Source organism: Glycine max, chromosome 7 (assembly GCF_000004515.6).
Source record: "Glycine max cultivar Williams 82 chromosome 7, Glycine_max_v4.0, whole genome shotgun sequence".
In the NCBI taxonomy this organism is placed as follows: domain Eukaryota; kingdom Viridiplantae; phylum Streptophyta; class Magnoliopsida; order Fabales; family Fabaceae; genus Glycine; species Glycine max.
The window spans coordinates 36,792,384-36,806,446 of NC_038243.2; the positions used below are offsets into that span (position 1 = coordinate 36,792,384).

Genomic DNA, 14,063 nt, shown 5'->3' on the forward strand with positions numbered 1-14,063 from the left:
ATATAAAGATCAAAAATTATGTTTGAGGATATCATTGAGGAAAATCATATGCTAAATAATATTTTCAAAACTTTGAACTTTTAATGGGATTGAGTAATACATGTAATGAACTAAGATAAGATTTATTGTTGTTGTGAGATTTTATTATATTATCAAATCCATTATTATCTTATCAAATAATGAATTGTGAAATATCATAATATTGTTTATTATTGATTTTTGTGATGCATGTCTTAAAAATATACATGTAGATGAATCCTTAATTAGTTGATAATATTAAAGTATTTATATTCATATATTTATATTAATAAAAAACTATACATTAATATTAATATTGTAAAATAGTAAAATACTTTTATATTATTATTTAATCACAAACAATCATGTATAATAAATTTGTTGATTTTGATAATAAGTAACTTAAAAGCTATAAACAATAATTTATGATTGAATGATATTGTAATTATTTTATACTATTAATTTAGCATAACTATTAAACTCTATTATCAAAATTAAACTAGTGTTAATAATAATAATAATAATAATAATAATAATAATGTTTTTCAGAAACTATATTTCTTTTATTTGATCTACTTGTTTGGCCTCTCTACAGGCATGAGAGAAGTTACCATGAGCATCTTCTCCATTTTTAAAGGGAGTGTTGATTTATGACATCTTAAAACTACTAAATTAACTGTCATCAAGGAATCGCTCTCAATTCACATGTTGTTGAAACCATTTGACGAAGGAATCTTCATCATATAAAGAATACCCATATAGCTCTGGCATCAAGTTATTTTAGATCCTAGATTCCTTTGAAAACCTATGATCCATTACCCATCATGACATACGAATGCCTTTGCATATGTTACACTTATGTCATTTCCCTGGACTAACTCCTCAGTTTCCATATAACCTTTCCAAAATATCACTTGTCTACCATTGGCAATAACCCACTGTTTACCTTTGTTTATCCAATGCAACTTATTTTGAATGACCCTATACACCTCAAAGCAATTCTTCGTATTCTTTGCCACAAGTATAAGAGTGTATCAACATTTTTTTTTGTTCCTAAGAACTTTTACCCAAAGAGCATAAACTTTTGCCATTTTGTGTTTTTGTATTGGGAACTAGCAGAAGATGAAAATGCATTTTCGTTATGCATTTGGGGGGATGCATTCCCAATATAAAATGGTAATGAGTTTTCGTTTTGTATCATCAATTAAAACAAAAGAGAAACATGCTTTTGTTTTGTATTAAAAGCACACACACCCAATGCATAATAGAAACTCGTTTTTGTCTTGTGTGTTTACCAACGGAAAAGTGTTTTCACGAGAAGTATTTTTGTGGAAAAAAAAAGTAGAACAGGTAACATACTTAGCAATAAAGAAGGTGCCATTAATTCAGCCTTCTACACATTTGATTTGAGTTCAAGGCCCATTTTAAACATCCAAACTAGCCCACGTATCTTTTCACAGAAGTTGTAGATTTCTTTTCCTAATGTACAATGAATATAAAAATCAAACATATAGCTCGAATTATGGTAAAAATACAAAAAATGTTATCAAAATGCAAAAAAAGCTATCAAAATACTTCAAACGTCAATTTAGCTCAATGACTCAAATTAGTGTGAAGGCCAACCAATTAAGACTAAAGAGTCACTAATAAGGTAATTAACTAATTATTATCTATAACTATTATAATGACAATTATCTCATTTGGTGTACATATTTATTATTCTCAATTTATCATTAACTATTTTTTCCATTACTACCTATCGGGGAAAAAAAAATCATTCTTAAAATGTGAACAACATACTTAACTATCTCACTATCACACGAACCACAATTATTTATTAAATAACGAGGCACGATTGTTATTGGATAGTCACAGGAAGAGAGGATGATTTATCATAAGAATTAGACAAGTCACATGTCCAAATCTTCTTAGAGTGGGATACTAAAAGTGCTCTTTTAAGTCTGAAAACTTTCTCACTAAATTTCAATCCTACCAAAAAAGAAAAAAAAATCAGACAAGATAAAAGAGATAATAAAAAATGATGGTTGTCAATAAGATATTTTCTCTGTTTGTATATCCAAAAATTAAGACTCTGATTGAAAAAAATAAAATAAAATTGTGCAAGGCATTAATGGTAAATGTCCCCTTCCCAGCTGGACGAAGTGAACATATTGGAACTCAAACCTCCAACTCTAATACGAAGTCCAAATGGACCACCAGAAAGCTTAAAGATGGACATAAAAAAAAGTTTTTCTTAGAAGCTCGAGTAGTTGATATGTAGTTTTTTTCCCTAAAAGCAGAACTCAGCCATTTCGAGTTCGACATGCATTGTGACGTTTGTTGGTTTATAATTGTGGACCCTGGACAGCTAGCTCATTGCTTCAAGAGGCAAATCTTATCCTTTACAAAATTATCTATGTTGTCCCATGCAATTATTTATTCATTAGATTGGATCAACCTGCTATAATACTGTGAAGATATTATACTATAATTATATTATAGGTACCTTGTCCAAAAAAAAAAACAGTTTCACCGCTTATGGGTAAACCTTGTGAATATTCGTACATTTATGATTGCGTAAGAGTTGGAGTTGGGAATTTGTTCCTCCTCTTCTATTCCCTTAATATCTTCAAAGGAAAAGATTTTTCACTCAATCCGTCTGCAACTGCGTATTTAACAGCAACTACAAAGTTTTTAATTTTTAAGGTCTCTACAACCATAACACACCGTAATTGCGGTTACATTTATCTGCAATATCAAATATCACAACAAAACTACCACCACGACTTGCATGAGAGACATTTGATTTCTACAAATTAAACAGACCAGTTGTCTAAGTCCATGTTCAATCATCTTGGTCGGATTGATATGTTGTTCACTTCAAGCAACAAGTGCCCAAAATTTTGAGCTAGGCAAGTGAAATTGTAACCATAAGTGGGTCTTACAGGTACCAAGTTTGTTTTTTTAAAACTGTAGCATGGCATAGAATAGGGTGCAGTACAATGCAACATCTTCGATAGTCATATAGAGTGACAATCTGAAAAATGAGCTCTGATATATTGCAGTAAATGTTGAAGAACACCAGTTATTTTACCCTAACATTGCTCAATCTATCTCGTTCTCAGAGCTTACACCCGTGTTTCTTTACAAATTATACAATGGGACAATAGATAATAACAATCCAATTACTTGCTTAGAAGACAATAAGACACAGAAGGAAGCAACAAAACAGAAAAATTGAGATTCTGTTCAATGATTTGTTTGCTTGCATCTCTTGCCTTCTCAACCTGGGGCTATTATTATTACTTCCCCCCAGGTGATAAGAATTTGGATAGTTGTATAAATTTTCTGAGTTGCCAAAGACTCTGGCATAAAACATCTCTCCAAACATCCCAACCACAAGGTGGGGGAATCCTGGTGCCACCATGTTGGCACCAGGATTCAGCATTTGTGATGATGATTCATCCTCATCTTGGTACAAAGGAGGGTTGAAATGCTGATTCTGATAAGGGTTGCGATATGGAAGTTGTTGAGCACTTTGAGATGATGTTGACATGAGAGATTGAGCACCCAAAGCAGGTGGTCTTGGTGGTATAAAACTGCCTCTATAGGATGATGCCTTTCCATCACGGTCACTATGAGCTATGCCCTGGCCACGGCCATAGAGAGGAACCATTGTGGTGTGGCATATGTCATCCTTGCAAACAGGGCATTGAGGGTGCTCATCTGGTGCAAGAGAAGCACTTTGGACATGGAGCCACTTGTAGATGCAGGGCCAGCAGTATAGGTGGCCACAAAGGGTGACCACTGGTTCATGTGCAAAATCTAAGCAGATGTTGCAATCAAAACACCCATCAAGGTTTTCTGTCACTGTCATGGGGCTCGGGCTCGGGCTGGGGCTGGTTTTCCATTCCTGCGAAAGGTAGTGCTCTAAGGCCATGTATTAATGAACCCTTCTTGGAATTTTGGTTACTTGTCCTTGTCCAGCACTGATCTGAGTACTCAAGAGATCAATTGATCCACCAAAACAATTTAATACACAAAATCAAAAGAAATGTCAAGGGTCATTAAGTTCATATAATGCTTGTTTTTTTTTTTTGGTCATATAGTGCTTGTTTGGAAATGCAGTAAATCAAGATAAAATTATGGTAGTTATAAAGCTACTTTTTAGTATAATGAAAAATTATGATAGTGGTGGTTTTTGGATCTCACTGCCAATTTAAACACAAATATAAAATATTCAATACATATTTCCTTTTTCTTTTATTACTTTGTCTATTTTTTTCATTTTTTCTTCACATGACTTGTTATATTTATTATTTCCCCTCTCCCTTCATTTCCATAGATGTAAGTTTATCACTCTCTTCATAGCTGCACTCAACGTAAAAGAAACAAGAAAAGTTATAATTATCTACTCACTTCTACCTTCATTATCTTTTCATTTCTCTCTTTCTTTTCTATCACAATACTTATTAAAATTCTCATTCTCTTTTGTCTCAGTCCACCCCAAATTCCCAATCCAGCTCAAAATAGGTGGACGTTAATTAGCACTCAAGAAACAAAGAACAGGACATTAAATTAAAGTATTAATAAATTGGTATTCCACCATGCCTATTGCCTGATAAAGCAAGAAAAAGAAAAACCAACATAGCAGAGAGAGAGCATCGTATGACTTCAATTATTAAGAATCAGTCACTCCCGAAATCTAATGCAATTAATTATCCACAAAGGGCATTAAACCAGATCTCCACCTCAATATCCATGACCAAGTACAAAACTGCAAAATAAAACCCAACAATACAAAAGCATAATAACAAATTTCATATATATGTTTCTTCTTGAGAGAGTTAAATAATACTTTTACTTCTAAAGTAATAAGTTTCTTTTTCTTATTTTGTCCATCAAAATGTAGGAATTCCCGTTAAAACTCAAACATATTTTATAACTTTAAGATTCGGTTTGGGAAAGTAAAATGAAATAAATAAATAAAATTAATTAAAGTAAAACGTAAAAGTGAAAAATTCAATCTAAATTTTAAAACATTCCACTCTTTTCTTTACTACTTTCCGCTTATCAAAACAGTTCCACATATCAGAATATATGTTAATTGCTAAACCAAACATACCATATATCAGAGAGAGAGAGAGAATTAAAAAATGATATAGCATATCACTTCATCTGTGTCTATGGCAGGGAAGGTCACTGTCATGACTCAGTAGACAATCAGAGTTAGGCGAAACATCAATTCCAAAACCAAAAACGCTCCCATCAGCATTCAAACTTAAATAAATAAACAAATAACGTTTCATAAACACAATAGTGATGATGTTGCTGGAACTTGGAACCAAGAGTTCTGTGATGAAGAATTGAAGATAGTACCCAGCGAGAGAATTCGTATTGCGATCCATAATAATAATAAATAAATAAATAAATAAACAGATCCAACAAATTGTGAAACTGCTCACATATCCATAAAAATTGGCACGTAACAATCGGCATAAAGCAACGAGACGGAAGAGGAAGCTACCATAACCATGCTTGAACAATGAAAATCCATAAGATTGATTTATCTCATGCATTTATTAGTAAGGAACAAATATTTGAATATTAAATGTAAAATTTGATAAGATCTAAAAAGACATACCCAAAGAGAGAGAGAGGAGGGTGCAGAGAGCGGCGAGTGGCTTTATTATCAGAGCGGAGGGAATTGATGCAGCGCGTTGTTTATATAGTTTTTATTTTTTACCCCAGTCACACGAAAACAAAGGTTAAATTATTTTTCCCCCTCACATTTATTATTTTAGTTCGAAGTCTTCTAATTATTCTTTATGGACAAATTATCAACATTGAGGATCAAAATATCCTTTTTTTTTAATTAGAGGATCAAATTAGATTGAAAAAAATAAAAGATTAAATCGATCAAAAATAATAAATTAAAAAACCTAAAAATTAATTTAACCAAATTAACAGTGTCAACATTGTAAATAGGTGATTTTATTAAGCTTTAAAATATTTTTCTGTAATATATTACTTTTTTTATTTTATTATCTGAGATTTTCAAATTGTTGTTAGTTATGTGAGAAACAATTAGAGTGTTATATTATTGGATTAAGTAATTATATAACAAATTAATAAATTATTATGTTATCATTTAATATATTTAGACTAATGGAAGGTATCAAAAATAAAAATTTAAAAATATCAAATAATAAAATAAAATAAATATATTTTTTGGGTAATAAATTGAAAAAGTATATTAAAGGTATGAAAAAATATATTTAAGTCGTTTTATTATGACTTAATTATATTTCTCCTTCCAAAAGGTATATAATTTTGTTTCTAAATAATTTTGGCTTACATGATATTTTGATCCCTATAAAATATATTTTTTCTAGAAAAACAGGGTTTATAAAAAAATACTCAAATTTTTCTCACCTTCTCATATAAATAATTTTAATATTTTATTTTACATTTCACACGTTATATTTGTTATTAGCCTTAAAATTTGACTCTAATTATTTCAACTTATTATACTTTTATCTTTATATGTATACTTGATGTTCTTGATTGTTTATTCTTTTTAATCTATGTTATTTTATGTCTATATCTAAATTGAATTATAATTGATTTCTAGCCTTTATCAACTTTTAGTTATAGGTGTGATGTTCTCATACGGTGCAATAAGAACCTCTCATTTTCACTCTGAATTTCAAATGCTTTTGTTCTAATTTCTAAAAGCATTCAAAGAAACCCATGAGATCAAATCATGAAAATTTTCATATCTTTTATTTTGGGTCAAAGAAACTCATCTCCTTCCCTTCCCTGTAAAATCGTTTTCTTTCTTTAATTCCTTTCCTTTGTAACCTTATCCAACTACGCTGTCAACACCAACACTCTTTTTCCTTCATTAATTATCTTCACTTCCTTATCTCCAACCAATTGGCTTTCCTAAAAGTTAAAGTGTGATACTCTTTATCCCAATATGTATATAAATAAATAATATATATAAAAAAATATCGGTAAACAAATTTATGTGGATAAAAAGTTCACATTTACTTCACTATTATCAATTAAAACTTATTAAAAATATATTTGGCTCAAAATAAGGCCGTCAAAATTTATAAAAATATTTTGTTAAATTAGTGAGATAAAATAAAATAGACTAACATCATGCAATTAATATAAAAACTTATGCCCCAATGTCATATCCTATCAGAGCATTGTGTCCCGACGTCCTTCAATACAAAATTCCTTAAAGCAATTCACCTAGTCATCTGCTCCTCCGAATACAACGTTCAAGATCATCACAGGATTCAAACACAAACAACACACAAAAAGTGAGTTATCACATTCTTAACTAATAGAGAAGCAAGACAACTAGATATACATATCATATAAACAAGATAACTCACGCAATTTCACCACTTTGTCATTCAAAATTTACTTTTCAATCATCAATCACATTATACAAGAATCACACACTCCGATCAAGACATAATAATCCATCAATTTCATAATAAACAATTAGCAAGCGTATGCAACATTTATTCAAAGACTCAAGCCTATATGCAATGTGGTACCATGTCAGTGAAAAATTACACTAGGGCGCTTAGGAGTGCATAACAAGACGCACCACATAATGAGTATGTCAGGTCACTCTCACTAAGTAAAATCATAGGGAGACCAGTCAAGGTTACGTTGTTTTGCAAGAATGCTCCAACCATGTGGGATCGGCACATGCTTAAAGGAACACTCAAATCGGGTGACCCCCAAAGCCTACACTCCGAAGAGTCCATCAGGACCTCTCCCTCCTGATTCAGGTCCAACCCCTAAAATAATTTTTGCATGCAGACACTCCTCATGAATTATGCAATACCCACAACCTCACACTCGTGTTTTAAACACGTTTAACACAATTGCGCTACAATTTAACACTGGTTCCTAAATAGGAAACCTACATTTTTTCTTTAACACTAGTTCCTAAGTAGGAAACCTACATTTTTCCTGTAACACTGCACATTAACACTTTTCTCAAGATAACACTGGTTGGGTTATTGTACAATTCACAGCTTACAATACAAGTAATGTCACATCAAGTGTTAATCACACACTTATTTACAACCAAAACTCATTCACAATTTCACATCTCATAATGTCACAATCCATCATCACATGTTTACACGTATCTCACAAATTAACACATGTTCAACTTTGCACTTATACTTAATCTCAATAACAATACAATAATCTCAAAGCAACATGTTATTCCACAATTCATCATATATTTCATTTATAAACACTGCCCATGAATTATACAATACTCACGACCTCACACTCGTATTTCAAACACGTTTAAGACATTGGGCTATAATTTAAGATTGGTTCCTAAATAAGAAACATACACTTTTCCTTTAACACTACGCATCAACACTCTTCTCAATATCAACATTGGTCGGGTTATTGTATAATTCACAGCTCACAACATAATTATTGTCACATAAGTGTTAAATACACACACTTATCCACAACCCAATATCATGCCCACAATTTAACATCTCATAATGTCACAATCAATCATCTCATGTTTACATGTATCTAGCAAATTGACACATTCCACTTTGTATTACTCAATCACCATAATAATATTATAATGTCATAATAATAATAATTTATTACACCTCACAGTTCATATACACATCACACAACAATCATATTTGCATGACACAAAACACACACACACACACACACATATATATAGTAAATCAAACTACATTATTTTTAATCAAAAGAGTTTTTATAACAATTAATTTAATATTACATCAAAAGAAATTACCACTAAGCATTAACCTTACAACTTTCTTTAATTTATTATTTTAGTATTACAATAAATATATACACAGAATATGTTGATCATCGTCGTGGAAAAAATTAGAACAAGATAATAATTCGTATAAAATAAGTCATTGAATAATATTATTTAGAATATAATTCACGTTAATAAAAAGAGATCAATTTTTTTAAGGGTTCACACTCAACACAAGAACACATCAATTTCAGAGCAATTTCTCATTGGGACATCAACTGATTCATCAAACATATATAATTCACAATTGTAATTATAAGGATAACATAAAAAATTACAGAAACACCCCAAAATCCATTCCAATTAATACTCTAATGATTCCTACACATGTTCTCACTAATCCCTAATTGTGAATAACTCATCTCTTGTCTCGATGTAGTCGCTCAAGTATTCTCCGTTATCAATTGTGGCATTTCTGGTGCTCTCTAAAGCTCATCCTTTGATTGCTCTATTAGGATTCTCAAACGTTAAAAATGAGAAGGAATTGAAGCCTCTATTTCATGGTCCTACGTGTGATGCATATTTTTCCCTCCACAGACATTTTTTGCAAATCCCAACAGTGAAGACGTGCAAAGATTAATCGCGAATCACATATCAAAATTTCACGACAATCCAACGGTTAACGAATGTGAGATCGTGATTTTACAGAGACGGTTTTAGGTTTCTGCAGGAAAATAAAAAGGGTTTTTATCTTAGCTTCGACATGTTTTTGTAATTCTCATCGGTGAGAATGCTAGGAATTGAGTTGCGAACCTGATGTTTAAATTTCACGATGATCCGATGGTGAATGAGTTCGAGATTATCGTTTTTCTGAGATAGATTTGATGGTGTGAGGGAAAAGAGAGATTTTTGGGAGGAGAAGAAATGAAAACGAAATTGAGAGAAAGAGGAAGCATACCTAACACTATTTATAGTTAGGATACTCATAACCTATTATTCACCCAATTTATTTATTTTTATTATTTTATAAAAACAAATTCTATTTTATTTCTTATCAAATGAATATCTTTTTTATTTTCTCTTAAATCATTATTTTAATTAATAAATTTATTTCTTCTTATTTATTTAATTATAAAAACCTCATTATTTTTCTAAAACTCTATTTATTTTCAAATAACAATCCTTTTTAAATTAGTTTAAAAAAAATACACAAAGCCTCAAATTGAGGTTTATAGAATATGTTTAAAGACCAAATAATGTCAGATAGATGTACATTGGTCCCCTACATCTCAAATCAGTGCAGATCGATGCCCTATAACTCAAATTGGGGACTTTTGGTTCTCTCAATTGATAATCTAGATATGAAACAATAGAGTTATTGTGCATAATGTTTAAAAACACAGCTGTGCATTTCTAATATGTATAAAACATAGGAGCTGCGTATATTGTGTAACTATTAATTTTCTGTAATAGAGATTATTAGCAAGATTAAGTTTCTTATGTTTAGACAAACGTACCTGTTGCATTTGTTTTAGCATCTTGATATAGATCTTCTTGTATTAGGGAGATTTTTTATTTTCTTTAACTTCGAGGTATGCCCCGTTTATTATTGTATCATTTTGGGTTTAATATAATTTACATTTTTCAAAAAAAAAAAAAATAGGAGCTGCGTATATTGTGTAACTATGGATAATTTCAAGTTAATTTCAACTTTTTAAACCAATTGTAACCGAAGTTGTTACAAGAAGGGGTACCAAAGAAATATTTTCAAACAGAGGGAGTCATTGTGTTATTCAAGTAAAACATAAGGGTGTTACTGTAATGTGTTTTTTTTATATATATGAATTATTTCATTAGTTAACCAATTTTTACAATATAAAACTTTTTTCTTCATTTTTCAAACCTATTTTTTATGACTTTATATCCTTGTTCTGGTATAAGAAACTTATACAACATGACTTCAACTTGTGAATTTTCTTTTGCATGCAAATTTTTCTTGTGAATTTTTTATGCACAATTTTTTTTATGAATTTTACAATTTCTTTTACAATATTTTCCTGCAAAATTTGCTGTGATTTTGTCAAAAATATAATTATTTCCTTAAATTTATTGTAAAATTCATAGATATTTTAGTTTTTTTTCGTATTCTCGTACAAATTTTGCTTTATATAAAAAATGCATAACATCTCTTGCAATATTTTTCAAAAAATTACAAGTTTTTTTTTTATTTAATAGCAAACATAGATATATAAGTAACGAAAAAAGAGAAATCTAAAAGAGTGTTATGAATAAACAAATATTTTAAAAGATATTTAATTAAAATAGTTATTAAATACCTAAAAATATCCATAAAAAATTATATTTAATTTATATATTCTCTTAATTATATTGCTCTCTACAAAAATTCTGATTCCACCGCTAGCTACTGACTACTGAGTGCTAACATTCATTGACAGAATTTAGTTGGTTCTCTTTATTGAGTCGATGTGCCTAGTTATATCAGAATTGGACCTTCAAGTCAAACTCAATAAATTTTCATAGTTCTCGTTGGCAAGGACAACAACACACGAATTTCCTTATGGAACAACATTGTAACCTCAAGTCCAGTTTCGTCTCATCATCTCTTTGACATTATTATTCAGCTAGGGCAGCACCATAGAGATGGAACCTAGCTAGCTTTTTTGACTCATAACTTCTAAACAACATCAAACTTACACTGCACAAGAACAAATGCTAAAAGGCGCGCTCTATATGAATTCTAAAGCTAAAGACAATCCATATCACATGGCTAGAAAATTTAGGGGAGGTAAATTATTCATGTATAAAGAGAATAAATCCCTCAAAGCCGACTAGAAGCTCCACTCTTCTGATTTTTGTTGCACATCCACAGAAAATACTCAACCCTAGCTATGCTCTCATCAATTGCTACTATATTATTATTTGATTCATGAGTATATGATGGTGTACGAATAAGTTAAATGAGCTTTTACTTGAATTTAATTTTTTTTGTTGGGGTTAGTTATTTGTCCTAGCCTTGAAATAACAACACTATTAAGAGTGTTTTTCATGAGGATTTAGTTTACTTTTAAAAAATATATGCTTTCTAGAATAGTTTGAGACCACTAAGTGGGTGGATTAATTGATGTGAGATTATTTCAACTTAATATGAGGTCTTAAGTTTAAATCCTAGATATGTAAATGTGTTAAATATTGAAGGGAAAGTTTTATCATCTATCATAATTTTATCTAACTCGAACAAAATTATCTTTGATAACTAAATTGTAAATTGTAAAGATTAAGAGTGTGTTTATGTCTACATTAAAGAGGATGCAATGCAAAAGCTAAAGATTAAGAGTGTGTTTATGTCTACATGCATGTAACTTCATTATTAATTTTTGCATTAGAAGTTAGAACATGCATGTTTTCGTTCGACGTGGTTTTAACGCGTTTTCAAACACTCTAATTCCTTGAAGAATTAAGTCGATCGACTTCTTTAAACAAATATTCTTTTATACATAGAAGTTTGATATATGATTGAACTCTCTGACTGTATGTTTAAGAAAGCATGGTTATATCTGCTATAACAATAATACTATATGATACCATGTTGTATTTTTTGACCAAGCGAACTTCCATGCTGCAAAAGTGCAGAGGAAATGATGCAATGCAGTGTATGCTTCTGTGTAAACAACCACTTGTCCAACCACATGAACAAGCTAACTCTATTCCGTGAGTGTTTATTTTTAAGTTACGTTGAATAATTGGGATATGTGTCTTATAAATTTATCTTATTTATATATTTATGTTAAAACATATATTTTAAATTAAAAATAAGAGAATTAATTGTTTAACGTCAAAACAAAATAAGGATTATCATTAAGAGTACGTTGATTACTTGACGCAAAATTATTTCTATTTAATTTGATAAGTATTATCAATTTTAAATTTTAAATATGTAACTGTATTAAATATATGAAAAAAAAAATTGTATATAATAATTTTACTATATTTAACCATGGTTATCTCTAATGAAGGATGTTTGTGTTTTTTTAATATATAAAAGAAAAAAAAAAAGACTGTCTTCACCCTCTTTCGCAACTCCAAAAGCAACCATTTTAGATGCTAAAAGGGAAAAAAAGCAAACAAATTAAAGACAACAAACAAATTCCTTGAAGAAAAAGACAAAGCAGAAAGGATAAGTCAATAAATTAGATACGCGCGTATCCATAATTTAATTTGCAATATATATTGCCGTAAGTATATTATTTTCTATAGCAAGATTTATATTGACTCACAAGTGATGATATGTTTTGTTGTTAAAGAGCAATGCTATATGGTACCAAATATCACTCTGCGAATTTCATACAAAAAAGTGGTTATAAATAATTGGTTTAAATATATAAACTAAAGAATAAAAAAAGGAAAAGTTTGACGGAAATCACACACACACAAAAAACCATTTATGATGTAGGAGACTCTGTTTTTACCACGTCTGTGTAACCAGTTGGAGTTGGTACTTCTGGTGCCATGTTTATATATATATATATATATATATATATATATATATATATATATATATATATATATATATAAGTTTTTATTGCTGATCCAAAAAAATGTATAGTATTTCTCATAAAAAAAATATTACACCAAGAAAACTAATGCCTGGAGTTGAATTAGCATGAAAGATTTTGCATGCAACTTGTGTATATGCTAGTAGGTTGCAAGCGTAGCTTACAAATAAAACCCAACCTATAATTTACATTGCAAATCAAATGCGAGTAGAAGTTGCATTGTCACTGTGAAAATGACACTTCTGTCAGAAGACAAACATCATCACCTATCCTATCTCTTTTTTTTTCTGCATGAGTATTAGTCATCAACACCAAAAGTTAGACAAAAGGCCCCAATAAACTCAATTGTTTTACTTTATTTATTGTAGGTTGTTATAATGATTTACTGCTTATGTTTGTGAAATAATAAAAAAACCATGTCTCTCTCTTCTACTCTCTTATCTTCCTCCCGTAAAACATTGATGACTTTCGATATGCCACAACCCTTCATCATCGGGGGAAAAAAACAATGTGCTTTTCATCAGCCACCATAATTCGGATTCATAAACAATCCTCACAAAATACATATTAGCATTATTTAATCACAAAAACATTCTCTTCCATTATTTAATTTTGCCATAGTCCATATAGTTATGATATTAAATTAGATATATAGTAATAAGAAACAA

General features: G+C 30.1%; 1 protein-coding gene across 2 annotated transcripts; it reads right to left on the reverse strand.

Annotated features, from left to right (window-relative positions):
* Window positions 1-3,056: 3,056 nt before the first annotated feature.
* LOC100779793 (E3 ubiquitin-protein ligase RMA1H1) lies at window positions 3,057-5,771 on the reverse strand. 2 transcript variants are annotated; one of them, XM_003529274.5, is made up of 2 exons: window positions 5,663-5,771; window positions 3,057-4,012 (listed from the first exon to the last, which is right to left on the reverse strand). In XM_003529274.5, exon 2 carries the CDS (start codon window positions 3,956-3,958, stop codon window positions 3,212-3,214), a length of 747 nt encoding a protein of 248 aa, XP_003529322.2. In that variant the 5' UTR covers window positions 3,959-4,012; window positions 5,663-5,771; the 3' UTR covers window positions 3,057-3,211. The 2 variants fall into 2 exon arrangements, with proteins under 2 accessions (XP_003529322.2, XP_006583817.2); XM_006583754.4 differs by having other exon boundaries at window positions 3,057-4,007; window positions 5,663-5,717.
* Between the last annotated feature and the right edge of the window lie 8,292 nt (window positions 5,772-14,063).

Coding starts and splice junctions, on each gene's coding strand:
- LOC100779793 (XM_003529274.5), bottom strand. CDS start 3,958: ATGGCCTTAGAGCACTACCTTTCGCAGGAATGGAAAACCAGCCCCAGC.